Source organism: Oncorhynchus mykiss, chromosome 23, assembly GCF_013265735.2.
Source record: "Oncorhynchus mykiss isolate Arlee chromosome 23, USDA_OmykA_1.1, whole genome shotgun sequence".
Lineage (NCBI taxonomy): Eukaryota > Metazoa > Chordata > Actinopteri > Salmoniformes > Salmonidae > Oncorhynchus > Oncorhynchus mykiss.
The window spans coordinates 16,381,425-16,399,421 of record NC_048587.1 but is presented as its reverse complement, the minus strand read 5'-3'; the positions used below and the strand labels follow the sequence as shown (position 1 = coordinate 16,399,421).

The window sequence follows — 17,997 nt, the reverse complement described above, 5'->3', positions numbered from 1 at the left end:
CAGTGTATAACCCGCCAGCTGTATGTTATTCATGTCGTCGTTCAGCCACGACTCGGTGAAACATAAGATATTACAGTTTTTATTGTCCCGTTGGTAGGATATACATGCTTGTGGTTCGTCCACTTTATTGTCCAGCGATTGTACGTTGGCCAATAGTACCTACGGCAAGGCAGATTAGCCACTCGTGCCTGCCCTCACAAGGCACCCCGATCACCTTCTGTGATACGTCTGTCTCCTTCTCCTGCGAATGACGGGGATGAGGGCTTGTTCCGGTGTGTCTGGAGTAAATCCCTCTCGTCCGACTCGTTAAAGAAAAATTATTCATCCAGTTCAAGGTGATTAATCGCTGTTCTAGTGTCCAGAAGCTCTTCTCGATCAGAAGACACGGTAGCAGCAACTTTATTTACAAAATAAGCTAAAAACAATGCAAAAAAATGTCAGCCATCCCCTCCGGCGCCATCTTCAGCAGGTGTAAATTTGTCAGTTATTGTGCACTCTGTCACAATCAGAAGAGAGTGCTCTGAAATCGGAGTAGATAGCCAGAGAGAATTTACCATTGTCACAGTGACATCTGGAACAAACATTATTTTGAAATGGTTACTTGCATAGTGGAGTCTTTTGTTAAGACATGTAGCTATCTAGCTAAACAATGAACCATAATCCCAACTCATGACGTTTCTACCGTGCATGAATCAGGTTCAATGTTAGCTAGCTACCTTTTGCCTATAACTAGCAAAGCAAATGTCTCTGAGATACGAATAATATTATTACACATATCATACACGTAACATTAACTAGCGAGCTAGACAGCTAACGTTAGCAGGCTAGATAACACTACACTTTAACTGGAAATGAAATCAACTTTCTGACAAAATTTGAAATGTGTAATATCTGAAAATGTAGCTAGCTAGACTATCTTACCCATATACATGGATGGACGCTTCTCCCTCTCTGTCACGGATGTCATGGTTGCCCTTAGTTTGAAGATATAATCCCCTTAGCTATCGTACTCTAATTCCACTGATTTCAAAACTCGGTCCTCTAGAAAGTGGTGAGCAACACTTATGCAGTTCTACTACAGGATATCTTTAAATAAAAGCTGTGTTAGAATTTACAGATGGCATACACGTTTGTTATTAAGGCACATGAAAGTTTATATGTTCCAGAAGGCATTTCTGCCAAAAAAAACGCATTTTGATTAAAAAAAGTTTACATTCAAATTGATCTCCTGTGAATTAGTGACGCGCAACATATAACTAGTTTCCTGAAACGAGTTACAAATGTACAATTCAGTTTCAATTAAATTCAGTTTCAAAATAATTCCGAAAGTATACTACAACTTAATCAAGTTTATTATTTAAATTACGTTTGTGAAGATGTTCTATTATAATTTGTTCTGAAAATAACAAATAGTTTTACTCCCTGTTTTACTCTACCTCTCCATATCTCTATATCATCGACTGCATCCTTATGAAATACATGTATCACTAGCCACTTTAACTATGCCACTTTGTTTACATACTCACCTCATGTATATACTGTACTCGACACCATCTACTGTATCCTGCCTATGCTGCTCTGTACCATCACTCATTCATATATCCTTATGTACATATTCTTTATCCCCTTACACTGTGTATAAGACAGTAGTTTTGGTATTGTTAGTTAGATTACTTGTTGGTTATTACTGCATTGTCGGAACTGGAAGCACAAGCATTTCGCTACACTCGCATTAACATCTGCTAACCATGTGTATGTGACAAATCAAATTTGATTTGATTTGATTTGATATCTGATCTTTGAGTTCATTGCAGAGTTATTCTTCAACGTAATTTATGACAGGGTTATAATCATGCTCTCTGTAGCAAAAGAGCATACAATCTCTTTTGCTGACCCTCCTTTTTCCTTGTGTGTCACAGAAGAGAGTGGGGTCATCAGAGGTCATGCACGCTTTCTCTCTGGGTTCTGAGCAACAAACAGGGAAACGCTCCCCTCAGCCCGACTCCATTGGTACCTGCAGCATAGAAATCAGACAAATACAAAGTCAAACAGATTCCTCTATCGAACCACAAAATAACAGCATCTACTGTATCTGATAGACAGTTGCCTAACTTCTCTTTGTGTCGCTTGAATTCAACATTTTTCCTCAAAGGCCATTTATTGGGGTCATTCACAAACATGCACACATCCCCTCAATCGTCTTTTTCCTTCTCTTATTATCATACTCATCATCCCACTCACTGGCTGTGTCCAGGAATGAGTAGACTGTCTCCTGTGGATAGAGGGAACTCTTGGCCATCCAGAGTCACATGGGAGGATCCCTCCTGATAGAGGAAGAGAGGGTGAGTGTGAGACAAAGTGCAAATAGACAGAGGGAAGCAGATAGATGCAAAGGAAGAGAGAGAAATAGCACAAATCGAAATAAATACTGAAGGCATGATAACATGAAAGAAATGCAAATACTCTAATAGAGCAGTAATAGCAGACATACCTGCTGCCATATCCAGACATCAGTTTCTCGTTCACAAGCCTCTGTCTGCCCGGGCCCATACAGGAGGGTCTGTCACAGAGTAGTAGAAGAAACATCATTATAGTCACCATCACCATCATCCTCACCACCACCACCATCATCATCTATACACTCACTAAACTGATAAACCAATCCTAATTTAATTATAGCTCACTTCCCTCCTACTACAACAATGAGCAGCATAATCAACACACAAATGAGCCACATGTATTCAACTTTCAATATTAGCGAGTCATGAGTTTGAATCAGTGGGGCGCTCAGTCTAGACTGATCGCTTTGAAAGGTCTCAATCAATGTGAAAGGTCAGAAAAATAACTAAGTCATAATTGGGATATGTCAGGGTCACCTCTGTCTCAAACTGTCCCCCAAACATGTCTATGGGGCGTCCACTGGCCAGTGAGGGTTGCTGTTTGTCCACCCAGTCTCTAAAGTGGAAGGGGGTCATCACATGCATGGTGTTCATGGGGAAGGGAGGCTGTCTGAAGACTTCATCTAGACAAACAGAGGCAGGAATGCATCTCAGTGTGATACAACGATAGCACAAAAAAAAAAATGATAACACATAGGACAGGGATGGGTGTAGCGGAAGAATCAGAATTAGTTAGTTAACATAGATAATTAAGACGTCTTATCTTCATAATATGCTTATATGATATGCTTGTTATTAGAATATATCCCTTTGGACTCTGGGTTTGGCAGTTGCACTTCCTCCCTCAGCTGGGGCTCAGTCACCTGAGGCCCAGAGAGGGGTGAAGTCAGGCTTGTCTTTCACATGTCTCTGGTGCTATGCAGAATATCAGAAAGAGAAGAGAACAGGAGGGAACATTGTCTTCATATGTAAACATGTTTTACATATTCTAAACCATGTAAAGTGATGGTGTGATTAACGGGAAACTAATTACTTGTCTCCACAATGTCTGTGCACCAGTCACTCCCTCCTTTGGTCTTGGGGGAGATAATGTCTGAGACAAGATGTGTGGGATAGTGTCTGGAACCATTGTATGTCATCTCTGATGTTGCACCTATCCTGGGGTAGGTGACCTAGAGGCTCACTCCCCTCAGTGAGCTCGTCAAGGCGTGTTGTCAAGAAGGGGTTTTGCATGAGATGGGAGTATCTGGAGTTGACTATTTATTTATGCCATAGAATTAATTGGTGTTTCTGTGCTATGAAGTACCGGGAACGGGATCGGAGCCTCGTCTTATGAGCCAGACTGAACAATAAGAACAGTCAACATAGCAAATGCTATCTGGCTGCGGGATACTCCTTTCTCAAATATCAAGTTTCACCTTGTGAACCATTCCATACATCTGTTGTTTTTCATGAAGACTAAAAGGGTGTATCTTTTCTATAAAATACATTTGTATTCTTCGTATGTCAGAGCTACTCGCCACAACACTTGGATGTTTTGAGCCGACCAGCCTGATCATTATGGGAGCAATTACTCTATGCTTTCCTTATTAATAATATTTGATTAAAGTAATATCATTATTGGTAATTGACCTTGTCTCTCCTCATTATTGATTAGAATTTCCACAACATGGGCAACAGTTGGCAAACTTTTGTAGGCCTGCGGACCAATTTCACACACTCCAAAAATATACAGTACCAGTCAAAAGTTTGGACATCAAAACTATGAAATAACACATATGGAATCATATAGTAACCAAAAAAGTGGGCAAACATTTTATATTTGAGATTCTTCAAAGTAGCCACACATTGCCTTCATGACAGCTTTGCACACTCTTGGCATTCTCTCAACCAGTTTTTCCAATAGTCTTGAAGGAGTTCCCACATATGCTGAGCACTTGATGGCTGTTTTTCCTTCAATCTGCGGTCCAACTCATCCCAAACCATCTAAATTGGGTTGAGGTTGGGTGATTGTGAAGACCAGGTCATCTGATGCATCATTACATCATTATCCTTCTTAGTCAAATAGCCCTTGCACAGCCTGGAGGTGTGATGAGTCTTTGTCCTGTTGAAAAACAAATGATAGTCCCACTAAGCGCAAACCAGATGGGATGGTTAAGCGTGCCTTGAACTCTAAATAAATCACTGACCATGCTTCACAGTGGGAACCACACATGCAGAGATCATCTGTTCACCTACTCTGCATCTCACAAAGACACAGCGGTTGGAATCAAAAATCTCAAATGTGGACTCTTCAGAACAAAGGATAGATTTTGACCAGTCTAATGTACATTATTCCAAGCAAGTCTCTGCTTCTTATTGGTGTCCTTTAGTTGTGGTTTCTTTGTAGCAATTCGACCATGAAGGTCTGATTCATGATTCACAGGCTCCTCTGAACAATTGATGTTGAGATCTGCCTGTTACTTCAACTCTGTTAAGAATTTATTTGGGCTGCAATTTCTGAGGATGGTAACTCCAATGAACTTATCCTCTAAACAGAGGTAACTCCGGCTCTTCCTTTCCTGTGGCAGTCCTCATGAGAGCCAGTTTCATCATAGCGCTTGATGGTTTTTGCGATTGCACTTGAAACTTTCTTGACATTTTCCGGATTGACTGACCTTCATGCAGTATTTTGACAAACGTGCCAAAAGTAAGCTGCCTGTTACTCAGGCCCAGAAGCTAGGATATGCAAGCATTGGATAAACAACACTCTGAAGTTTCTAAAACTGTTAAAATATTGTCTGTGGGTATAACAGAACTGATTTGGCAGGCGAAACCCCGAGGACAATCCATCCAGGGATTTTATTTTTGAGGTCATTGCAATTTCAATGCTTTTCTATGGGAAAGTCTATTATTTAGGACCCAGATTGCAGTTCTTATGGTTTCTACTAGATGTCAACAGTCTATATAAATTGTTTCATGATTGTTTTTTGAAAAATTAAGAAGTATTCGTATTCTTTCTAAGTGTCACTAAGAAGGACTCTAGTCTTTTGGCACGCGTGAATGAGTGCGCGTTCCTCGTTCTTTTTCTCCGATATTGAACACCGTATATTTCGTCTTACATTTAATTGATTATTTACATATTAGGGTACCTGAGGTTGGATTAGAAATGTTGTTTGAAATTTTTAGACGAAAACACTCCTGCGTTGTCTTGGCTGTGTGCTTCAGGACGTTGTCCAGTTGGAAGGTGAACCTCCACCCCAGTCTGAGGTCCTGGGCTCTCTGGAGCAGGTTTTCATGAAAGCTCTCTGTACTTTGCTCCGTTCATATTTCCCTCGATCCTGACAAGTCTTGTAGTCCCTGCCGCTGAATAACATCCCCACAGCATGATGCCGCCGCCACCACCATGCTTCACCATAGGGATTGTGCCAGATTTTTAATTTTTTAATAAATTAGCAAAAATTTCGGAAAACCTGTTTTCGCTTTGTCATTATGGGGTATAGTGTGTAGATTGTGTGTATTCCTTTTAGAATAAGGCTATTAACGTAACAAAATGTAGAAAAGGGAATGGGTCAGAATACTTTCCGATTGAACTGTATACAGTGCCTTGCGAAAGTATTCGGCCCCCTTGAACTTTGCGACCTTTTGCCACATTTCAGGCTTCAAACATAAAGATTTAAAACTGTATTTTTTTGTGAAGAATCAACAACAAGTGGGACACAATCATGAAGTGGAACGACATTTATTGGATATTTCAAACTTTTTTAACAAATAAAAAACTGAAAAATTGGGCGTGCAAAATTATTCAGCCCCCTTAAGTTAATACTTTGTAGCGCCACCTTTTGCTGCGATTACAGCTGTAAGTCACTTGGGGTATGTCTCTATCAGTTTTGCACATCGAGAGACTGACATTTTTTTCCATTCCTCCTTGTAAAACAGCTCGAGCTCAGTGAGGTTGGATGGAGAGCATTTGTGAACAGCAGTTTTCAGTTCTTTCCACAGATTCTCGATTGGATTCAGGTCTGGACTTTGACTTGGCCATTCTAACACCTGGATATGTTTATTTTTGAACCATTCCATTGTAGATTTTGCTTTATGTTTTGGATCATTGTCTTGTTGGAAGACAAATCTCCGTCCCAGTCTCAGGTCTTTTGCAGACTCCATCAGGTTTTCTTCCAGAATGGTCCTGTATTTGGCTCCATCCATCTTCCCATCAATTTTAACCATCTTCCCTGTCCCTGCTGAAGAAAAGCAGGCCCAAACCATGATGCTGCCACCACCATGTTTGACAGTGGGGATGGTGTGTTCAGCTGTGTTGCTTTTACGCCAAACATAACGTTTTGCATTGTTGCCAAAAAGTTCAATTTTGGTTTCATCTGACCAGAGCACCTTCTTCCACATGTTTGGTGTGTCTCCCAGGTGGCTTGTGGCAAACTTTAAACGACACTTTTTATGGATATCTTTAAGAAATGGCTTTCTTCTTGCCACTCTTCCATAAAGGCCAGATTTGTGCAATATACGACTGATTGTTGTCCTATGGACAGAGTCTCCCACCTCAGCTGTAGATCTCTGCAGTTCATCCAGAGTGATCATGGGCCTCTTGGCTGCATCTCTGATCAGTCTTCTCCTTGTATGAGCTGAAAGTTTAGAGGGACGGCCAGGTCTTGGTAGATTTGCAGTGGTCTGATTCTCCTTCCATTTCAATATTATCGCTTGCACAGTGCTCCTTGGGATGTTTAAAGCTTGGGAAATCTTTTTGTATCCAAATCCGGCTTTAAACTTCTTCACAACAGTATCTCGGACCTGCCTGGTGTGTTCCTTGTTCTTCATGATGCTCTCTGCGCTTTTAACGGACCTCAGAGACTATCACAGTGCAGGTGCATTTATACGGAGACTTGATTACACACCGGTGGATTGTATTTATCATCATTAGTCATTTAGGTCAACATTGGATCATTCAGAGATCCTCACTGAACTTCTGGAGAGAGTTTGCTGCACTGAAAGTAAAGGGGCTGAATAATTTTGCACGCCCAATTTTTCAGTTTTTGATTTGTTTAAAAAAGTTTGAAATATCCAATAAATGTCGTTCCACTTCATGATTGTGTCCCACTTGTTGTTGATTCTTCACAAAACAATACAGTTTTATATCTTTATGTTTGAAGCCTGAAATGTGGCAAAAGGTCGCAAAGTTCAAGGGGGCCGAATACTTTCGCAAGGCACTGTATATACAGTATATATACACATTTCCTCACCATTTTAAATAAGCATGCCCTTATAAAAAAGGTAGAACTAAGAACAGATATAGCCCTTGGTTCACTCCAGACCTGACTGCCCTTGGCCAGCACAAAAACATCCTGTGGCTGACTGCAATAGCATCGAATAGTCCCTGCGATATGCAACTGTTCAGAGAAGTCAGAAACCATTACACACAGTCAGCTAACTTTTTCAAACAGAAATGTGCATCCTGTAGCTCTTGAAGTGTGCCAAAATGTTATGGCACACTTTAAAGTCCATGGAGAACAAGAGCACCTCCTCCCAGCTGCCCACTGCACTGAGGCTAGGTAACACGTTCACCACCGATAAATCCATGATAATCGAACATTTCAATAACCATTTCTCTACGGCTAGCCATGCTTTTCTCCTGGCTACCCCAACCCCGGCCATGAGCTCCGCACCTCCCGCAGCTACTTGCCAGAGCCTCCCCAGCTTCTCCTTCACCCATATCCAGATAGCAGATGTTCTGAAAGAGCTGCAAAATCTGAACCCTTACAAATCAGCTGGGCAAGACAATCTGGACCCTCTCTTTCTAAAATGATTAGCCGCCATTGTTGCAACCCCTATTACCAGTCTGTTCAACCTCTCTTTCGCATCGTCCGAGATCCCTAAAGATTGGAAAGCTGCTGCGGTCATCATCAAAAAGCGTTGACACTCAAGACCCAAACTGTTATAGATCTATATCCATCCTGCCCTGCCTTTCTAAAGTCTTCGAAAGCCACGTTAATAAACAGATCAATGACCATTTCGAATCCCACCGTACCTTCTCCGCTGTGAAATCTGGTTTCCGAGCTGGTCATGGGTGCACCTCATCCACTTTCAAGGTACTAAACGATATCATAACCGCCACCGATAAAAGACAGTACTGTGCAGCCATCATTCATCGACCTGGACAAGACTTTCGACTCTGTCAATCACCGTATTCTTATCGGCAGACTCAATAGCCTTGGTTTCTCAAATGACTGCCTCGCCTGGTTCACCAACTACTTCTCTGATAGAGTTCAGTGTGTCAAATCGGAGTTGTCCGGACCTCTGGCAGTCTCTATGGGGGTGCCACAGGGTTTAATTCTCGGGCCGACTCTTTTCTCTGTATATATCAACGATGTCGTTCTTGCTGCGGGTAATTCCCTGATCCACCTCTACGGCACCATTCTCTATACATCTGCCCCTTCTTTGGACACTGTGTTAACTAACCTCCAAACTAGCTTCAATGCCATACAACACTCCTTCCGTGGCCTCCAACTGCTCTTTAACGCTAGTAAAACCAAATGCAGGCTTTTCAACCGATCGCTGCCCGCACCCGCCTGCCTGACTAGCATCACTACTCTGGACAGTTTTGACCTACAATACATGGACAACTACAAATACCTGGGTGTCTGACTAGACTGTAAACTCTCCTTCCAGACTCCTATCAAACATCTCCAATCCAAAATCAAATCTAGAATAGGCTTACTATTTCGCAACAAAGCCTCCTTCACTCACGCCACCAAACTTACCCTAGTAAAACTGACTATCATACCAATCCTCGACTTCGGTGAAGTCATCTATAAAATAGCTTACAATACTCTACTCAGCAAATTGGATGTAGTATATCACAGTGCCATCTGTTTTGTTACCAAAGCCCCTTATACCACCCACCACTGCGACCTGAATGCTCTAGTCAGCTGGCCCTCGCTACATATTTGTCGCCAGACCCATTGGCTCCAGGTCATCTATAAGTCTATGCTAGGTAAAGCTCCGTCTTATTTCAGCTCATTGGTCACGATAACAACACCCACCCATAGCACGCTCTCCAGCAGGTATATCTCACTGGTCATCCCGAAAGCCAACACCTCCTTTGGCCGCCTTTCCTTCCAGTTCTCTGCTGCCAGTGACTGGAACGAATTGCAAAAATTGCTGAAGCTGGAGACTTCCATTTCCCTCACTAACTTTAAACAGCAGCTATCTGAGCAGCTAAATGATCGCTGCAGCTGTACATAGTCCATCTGTAAATAGCCCACCCAATCTACCTAACTCATCCCCATATTGTTTTTATTTACTTTGCTGCTCTTTTGCACACCAGTATCACTACTTACACACCATCATCTGCTCATCATCATCTGCCCATCTATCACTCTGTCACGCCCTGGTCAAAGTATTTTGTGTTTATCTTCATTTATTTGGTCAGGCCAGGGTGTGGCATGTTTTTTTTTATGTGGTGTGTTAGTATTGGGATTGTAGCTTAGTGGAGGGGGGGGGGGGGGGCTCAGGGAGAGTGTGGCAGAGTCAGGGTTCAGACCTGAGCAAACTCCCACTGTTTATCGTGAGGAGCCAAGGAGGAGACCAGAACCAGAGCCGGTGTTGGAGGTGAGCGAAGCAGAGACTGTGAAGGAGTCAATGGGGAAAGTGGAGGAGAGAGTTATGAGGGAGTTGCTAGTTTGGTGCTTTCGGTACGATATTCGTCCGACGGAGCGTGTCGGGGATTTGATGGCACCTGGGTCAGCGCTCCATACTCGTCCTGAGGTGCGTGTTAGTCGGCTGGTGAAGATTGTGCCAGCCTCACGCACTAGGCCTCCTGTGCACCTCCCTAACCTTGCACGTCCTGTGCCAGCCCTGCTCTCAGGCTCTCCAGTACGCTTTCACGGTCCAGTCCATCCTGTGCCACCTCCACACACCAGTCCTCCGGTGGCAGCTCCCCGCACCAGGCTTCCTGTGCGTGTTCTCGGCCCAGTACCACCAGTGCCAGCACCACGCATCAGGCCTACAGTGCGCCTCGCCTGTCCAGCGCTGCCTGAGCCTTCCTCCTCTCCAGCGCTGCCGGAGTCTCCCGCCTATCTAGTGCTGTCAGAGCCTTCCTCCTCTACAGCGCTGCCGGAGTCTCCCGCCTGTTCAGCGCAGTTGGAGCCTTCCTCCTCTCCAGCGCTGCCAGAGTCTCCCGCCTGTTTAGCGCTGCCAGAGCCTTCTGTCTCTACAGCGCTGCCGGAGTCTCCAGTCTGCATGGAGCTGCCAGTCTGCATGGAGCTGCCAGTCTGCATGGAGCTGCCAGTCTGCATGGAGCTGCCAGTCTGCAAGGAGCTGCCAGTCTGCAAAGAGCTGCCAGTCTGCATAGAATTGCCAGTCTGCAAGGGGCCGCCAGAGCTGCCAGTCAGCATGGAGCAGCCAGAGCTGCCAGTCTGCAAGGAGCCGCCAGAGCTACCAGTCTGTATGGAGCAGCCAGAGCCGCCAGTCAGCATGGAGCAGCCAGAGCCGCCAGTCAGCATGGAGCAGCCAGAGCCGCCAGTCAGCATGGAGCAGCCAGAGCCGCCAGTCAGCATGGAGCAGCCAGAGCTGCCAGTCAGCATGGAGCAGCCAGAGCTGCCAGTCAGCCAGACTCTTCCAGATCTGCCAGTCAGCCAGACTCTTCCAGATCTGCCAGTCAACCAGACTCTTCCAGATCTGCCAGTCAACCAGACTCTTCCAGATCTGCCAGTCAACCAGACTCTTCCAGATCAACCAGTCAGCCAGGATCTGCCGGATCCAACTACCTGCCTGAGCTTCCTCTCAGTGCTGAGCTTCCTCTCAGTGCTGGGCTTCCTCTCAGTGCTGGGCTTCCCCCTCAGTGCTGAGCTTCCCCTCAGTGCTGAGCTTCCCCTCAGTGCTGAGCTACCCCTCAGTCCCGAGCTACCCCTCAGTCCCGAGCTACCCCTCAGTCCCGAGCTACCCCTCAGTCCCGAGCTGCCCCTCAGTCCCGAGGGATTCTGGGTGAGGACTACTAGGCCATGGTCGGCGGCGAGGGTGGACTATCCTAGGACGCGAGGAGGAGGGACTAAGACATTGATAGAGTGGGGTCCAAGTCCCGCACCGGAGCCGCCACCATGGTCAGACGCCCACCCGGACCCTCCCTATTGTTTTGATGTGCGTCCGGGAGTCCGCACCTTAGGGGGGGGGGGGGGGGGGGGGGGGGGGGGGGTTCTGTCACGCCCTGGTCAAAGCATTTTGTGTTTATCTTCATTTATTTGGTCAGGCCATAGTGTGGCATGGGTTTTTGTATGTGGTGTGTTGGTATTGGGATTGTAGTGTGTTTCCGATTGAACTGTATACAGTGCCTTGCGAAAGTATTCGGCCCCCTTGAACTTTGCGACCTTTTGCCACATTTCAGGCTTCAAACATAAAGATATAAAACTGTATTTTATTGTGAAGAATCAACAACAAGTGGGACACAACATTTATTGGATATTTCAAACTTTTTTAACAAATCAAAAACTGAAAAATTGGGCGTGCAAAATTATTCAGCCCATTAACTTTCAGTGCAGCAAACTCTCTCCAGAAGTTCAGTGAGGATCTCTGAATGATCCAATGTTGACCTAAATGACTAATGATGATAAATACAATCCACCTGTGTGTAATCAAGTCTCCGTATAAATGCACCTGCACTGTGATAGTCTCAGAGATCCGTTAAAAGCCCAGAGAGCATCATGAAGCACAAGGAACACACCAGGCAGGTCCGAGATACTGTTGTGAAGAAGTTTAAAGCCGGATTTGGATACAAAAAGATTTCCCAAGCTTTAAACATCCCAAGGAGCACTGTGCAAGCGATCATATTGAAATGGAAGGAGTATCAGACCACTGCAAATCTACCAAGACCTGGCGAGTTACGGTTTTGTCTCACCAGGGGTGATGGTCGGATTTGCGTTTATCGTCGAAGGAATGAGCGTTACACCGAGGCCTGTACTCTGGAGCGGAATCGATTTGGAGGTTGAGGGTCCGTCATTGTCTGGGGCGGTGTGTCACAGCATCATCGGATTGAGCTTGTTGTCATTGCAGGCAATCTCAACGCTGTGCGTTACAGGGAAGACATCCTCCTCCCTCTTGTGGTACCCATCCTGCAGGCTCATCCTGACATGACCCTCCAGCATGACAATGTCACCAGCCATATTGCTCGTTCTGTGTGTGATTCCTGCAAGACAGGAATGTCAGTGTTCTGTCATGGCCAGCGAAGAGCCCGCATCTCAAGCCCATTGAGCACATCTGGAACCTGTTGGATTGGAGGGTGAGGGATAGGTGCTTGGTGGAAGAGTGGAGTAACATCTCACAGCAAGAACTGGCAAATCTGGTTCTGTCCATGATGAGGAGATGCACTGCAGTACTTAATGCAGCTGGTGGCCACACCAGATACTTTTGATTTTGACCCCCCTTTGTTCAGGGACACATTATTCCATTTCTGTTCATCACATGTCTGTGGAACTTGTTCAGTTTATGTCTCAGTTGTTGAGTCTTGTTATGTTCATACAAATATTTACATGTTAAGTTTGCTGAAAATAAACGCACAGTGTGAGGACGTTTCGTTTTTTTGCTGAGTTTATTTTTTAGATTATTTATTTATTTATTTTTTAATTTGGGGGAGGACTCAGTTGGGGTCTTAACTGAGTAGAATTGAGTAGAATTGCATGAAATGAGTTATAAAAATGCAAAATCTTCTCTCCCCCCATGGGGTACTCAGATCCACGAGCCACTGTGGCCGTTTATGATGAGTTACGTTTTTTTGTGGTCCCCTTCCCCATGAAAGTTGCCCAGGGCTCCCGGGAAGTGGTATACACCAGCACAGCAAAATATCTACAGACCCGACGTAAAACCACACAAAAATAAAAGGTGGGCAAATCAGGACATAATGCATTTTCAGTCAGGAGTGTGCCAAACTGATGTCAACCTATTGAAGCTCAACATTCCCATTGTGTAATTTTGTGAGATGGGGACTCACCTGGGTTTGGCTTGCCTGTTCTGTGCTGCTCCGACGCAAAGAACCTGAGAAACACAGCATCAGCTGAGTATAACACTGCTGAGCACTAATGTCCATTGGAAAGTGATATGTTTCATGCCAGACTAAAATCAATTATATAAGTCTCACTCTTGAATCAGTGGCACCAGCTGGGTCCCCAGGTTTTCACAGTTAAACCATCTCTCAAAAAGGATGTCTGAAGTGTTGTCCACATAGTACCTGAAACCAAAAAGAGCCATGCTTTCATACTCTTTCTCTCTCACCCCTCTCGCCCTCTTTCGTGCTCTCTCTTGTAAGGGGGTCAAGGAGAAGGGGACGTGAGGCACGCACAGTTGAAGTCAGAAGTTTACAAACACTCAGGTTGGAGTCATTAAAACGTGTTTTTCAACCACACCACACATTTCTTGTTAACAAACTATAGTTTTGACAAGTCGGTTAGGACATCTACTTTGTGCATGAGACAAGTCATTTTCCAACAATCGTTTACAGACAGATTATTTCACTTATAATTCACTGTATCACAATTCCAGTGGGTCAGAAGTTCACATGCACTAAGTTGACTGTGCCTTTAAACAGCTTGGGAAATTCCAGAAAATTATATCATGGCTTTAAGTTTCTGATAGGCTAATTGACATCATTTGAGTCAATTGGAGGTGTAACTGTTGATGAATTTAAAGGCCTACCTTCAAACCCAGTGCCTCTTTGCTTGACATCATGGGAAAATCAAAAGAAATCAGCCAAGGCCTCAGAAAATAATTTGTAGACCTCCGCGAGTTTGGTTCATCCTTTGGAGCAATGTCCAAATGGCTGAAGGTACCACGTTCATCTGTACAAACAATAGTATGCAAGTATAAACACCATGGGACCACGCAGCCGTCATACCGCTCAGGAAGGAGACGTGTTCTGTCTCCTGGAGATGAATGTACTTTGCTTCAAAAAGTGCAAATCAATCCCAGAACAACAGCAGGACCTTGTGAAGATGCTGAAGGAAACAGGTACAAAAGTATCTATATCCACAGTAAAATGAGTCCTATATTGACATAACTGCTCCAAAACCACCATAAAAAAAGCCAGACTACTGTTAGCAACTGCACATGGGACAAAAAATGTACTTTTTGGAGAAATGTCCTCTGGTCTGATGAAACAAAAATATAACTGTTTGACCATAATGTAGGAAAAAGGGGGACGCTTGCAAGCCGAAGAACACCATCCCAACCGTGGGGCACTGGGGTGGCAGCATCATGTTGTGGGGGTGCTTTGCTGCAGGAGGGACTAGTGCACTTCACAAAATAGATGGCCTCATGAGAAAGGAAAATGATGTGGATATATTGAAGCAACATCTCAAGACATCTGTCAGGAAGTTAAAGATTGGTCGCAAATGGGTCTTCCAAATGGACAATGACCCCAAGCATACTTCCAAAGTTGTGGCAAAATGGCTTAAGGACAACAAAGTCAATGCATTGGAGTGGCCATCTCAAGGCCCTGACCTCAATCCCATAGAACATTTGTATGCAGAACTGAAAAGTGTGGGTTAGGGTTAGACAGGGAATGTTTACTAGGATTAAATGTCAGGAATGGTGAAAAACGGAGTTTAAATGTATTTGGCTAAGGTGTATGTAAACTTCCGACTTCAACTGTAGCTGGATAAAGAATGTGTAAGACGAGTGAGACATACGTAAAGGATAAGATGACATGGTGGATGGTGGTACCTTAAACAGTCGGTCTCTGACTGAAGCCTCCTTCTCTCCACCACCAGCCCCACAGTGTTAGCCTGTCTCTGGGGGGAGTGGGCGATTCGAGCTGGAAGCAGAAACATCTGAGGACCACAGAAGGACACAGAAGGACACAGAAGGACATGGGGTGTGTATGACACAAACACTAATGTAACAAATCTGCATAGCTTGATATGGCACTGTCACTTATGTTAAACAGTGGGCTTAGTAAGAGAACCGTGGAATGATTGCCATTTCTCTCACCTCTCCCTCGCGGATACGCACATCCTTATGTTTGCCATTCTCAACCAACTTCAGACACATGTCCCCTTTCACCTGGTAAAAGAGCTGCACAAAAATAAGACAGGAAGAGGATATGACAGTGAAAAGTACGGACTAGAAAAGGTACAGATACAAGATATGCAGGATGTCTTCAGCTTCAAATCACAGCCAATAGTCCTCACTATGACATTAATGTGTTTATGCTGACCTCCAGTGGCTAGATTATGTTATTGAAAATGCAATTACAATCCTTTGCTTTGTGCTGTTATGTCACCCTTTACATAGTAAGAGATAAGGTTGTAGATGATTTGTGAAGCTTATATGTCGTACTTATGAAGACTTTATGTATGCTATATAAAGCCTTTATAAATTGTAGTTTGTTTAAAGTGGGACATTCTCGTGCTACCAAAGATTTAAAAAAAGAGAAACACATGAACAGGAATTTACTTTGGGCTTCAACTAGACAAATAGCCAGAGCAAATAGTGTTGACCAAAAGGTGACAGTGCAACATTCTTGTGGAATTTGTCCCTATGATGGTAGGAAGAACTGACTGAGTTTATGTGACAGTATGGAAATGGAACATTTAGACACAGAACAAAAAGACTAAACGACTTGGTCGCGTCTCTGGCAACTGAACCAATAGAACGAACGACCAGCCTGCTTGGGTAGCAACCTTAGATTTGTGTCGGGACTATATCTCGTGGAAAAAAACAACGTTTTTAATGAAAATATGTCAATCATAATTTGAATATGTTGGTGACCCATTGTATGAAAGTGATAATGCCCTCGAAGCCGGTGTTTGGAGGATATACTCAACTTTATCTCGGGCATTATCACAGAGGGCCAGGTGACTGCTAACTAAATGGCATGGTAGTGTCCTTGCATTTGTTGCTTACTTTCAGATAGGGACATTGCATGTCTACCTTAGGTTTTGAATACCATTTTCTGAACTATGAACGGTCACACAAACTCCACGGCATTTAGCCAATGTGATAGGTGAATAGTGGCATTTTCTCTCACCTCCTCCCCTTCCTCTATGTGGTAGTCCTTTCTGCTGTTGGGACCTCCAACAAACATGATGTTCAGCTGTGACAAATGCCTTGCGGAGAGAAATAATATAAGCATTCACTATGCTCAAAATGCATTATCTTTGTCAATCTTTGCCAACATAGTGTAAATTATTACTATTGGACTAGTAATAGATAGTCAGGGGGTAAACAGTACTTGTTACAGCTCAACATGATAATAACTAAATTACTACATTTGTGAAGCATCTATGATGTATGCTGTATAAAGCCTTTATAGTTCATTTGGTGATTCAGCACAAATCTAGCGACACCAGAGTGTTCAACTAAAACTGAAACTATGTGTGAATGAAACCAGCCCAGGCTGCTACTCACATGAGTTTATTGCACACCGGTGGCAAAAAAGCCTTCTCATTCTCTGCAATCCATTTGTCCACGTTCACAACAAGGGGTTTCCCAGTCATTATTGCAAACCGATATCAAAATTGTCACTGTGAAAATTGTGTGCTGAATCACTTAGTTCTGTGTGTTTTCTCTCCTGTTTCAGAGTCTGATTGAGTTGAAGTCCATTGGATAGCTAGGGGAGGAGTCCAGCATGATCGTGAAAGGTTGCTTACATTTCCACAATAATTAAACTAGTGGGGTTGGGTGTGGGCGGTCATATAATAAAAAGAGGAAACACAGTAAAGTGATGAGGGGACGAGGAAGGGTGCACGCGTATGAGGAATCATGTGAGAATGAGCTCAGCAGTCTCTGTAGCGTCATAGAATGAACATGAACAAACAATGCATTCGATTAAAAGATACAATGAAATAAGTTGTATTTTTGTTTTTATCATGTTTCATAAACATACAGTACCAGTCAAAAGTTTGGACACATCTACTCATTCCGAGATTTTTCTTTATTTTTTACTATTTTCTACATTGTAGGATAATCAAAACTGTGAAGTAACACATGTGGAATCATGTAGTAACCAAAAATTTTTTGAACAAACCAAATATATTTTATAGTTGAGATTCTTCAAAGTAGCCACCCTTTGCCTTGATGACAGCTTTGTACATGCTTGGCATTCTCTCAACCAGGTTCATGAGGAATGCATTCAAATTAACAGTTGTGCCTTGTTAAAAGTTAATTTGTGGAACTTATTTATTTAGTTTATTCGAGGTACCAGCCTGAGAAATTGCAGCCCAAAGAAATGCTTCACCGAGTTCAAGAAACAGACACATCTCAACATCAACTGTTCAGAGGAGACTGCATGAATCAGGCCTTCATGGTTGAATTGCTGCAAAGAAACCACTACTAAAGGACACCAATAATAATAAGAGACTTGCTTCGGCCAAGAAAGACGAGCAATGGACATTAGACCGGTGGAAATATGTCCTTTGGTCTGATGAGTCCAAATGTGATTTTTTTTGGTTCCAACCGCCGTGTTTTTGTGAGACGCGGAGTAGGTGAATGGATTATCTCCGCAAGTGTGGTTCCCACCATAAAGCATGGAGGAGGAGGTGTGATGGTTTGGGGGTGCTTTGCTGGTGACGTTGTCAGTGATTTATTCAGCATTCTGCAGTGATATGCCATTCCACAAGGTTTG

The 17,997-nt window shown here is 43.7% G+C and overlaps 1 protein-coding gene across 1 annotated transcript; it reads right to left on the bottom strand.

The window, feature by feature from the left end:
- Positions 1-1,140: 1,140 nt before the first annotated feature.
- Positions 1,141-17,029, bottom strand: haao (3-hydroxyanthranilate 3,4-dioxygenase). The gene is made up of 10 exons (XM_021580281.2): positions 16,782-17,029; positions 16,402-16,480; positions 15,363-15,446; positions 15,096-15,202; positions 13,516-13,605; positions 13,369-13,412; positions 2,877-3,022; positions 2,492-2,560; positions 2,242-2,324; positions 1,141-2,014 (listed from the first exon to the last, which is right to left on the bottom strand). The coding sequence occupies exons 1-10, from the start codon at positions 16,868-16,870 to the stop codon at positions 1,942-1,944; spliced, it is 864 nt and encodes a 287-aa protein (XP_021435956.2). The 5' UTR covers positions 16,871-17,029; the 3' UTR covers positions 1,141-1,941.
- Positions 17,030-17,997: the final 968 nt, after the last annotated feature.

Bases quoted from the DNA above. Each gene is read 5' to 3' on its own strand.
- haao (XM_021580281.2), bottom strand. From the start codon at position 16,870: ATGACTGGGAAACCCCTTGTTGTGAACGTGGACAAATGGATTGCAGAG. The intron at 13,606-15,095 runs GTACCACCATCC...TTTTGGTTTCAG, and splicing joins TCAGAGACCGACTGTTTAAG to GTACTATGTGGACAACACTT. The intron at 2,325-2,491 runs GTATGTCTGCTA...TTCCTCTATCAG, and splicing joins ATGTCTGGATATGGCAGCAG to GAGGGATCCTCCCATGTGAC.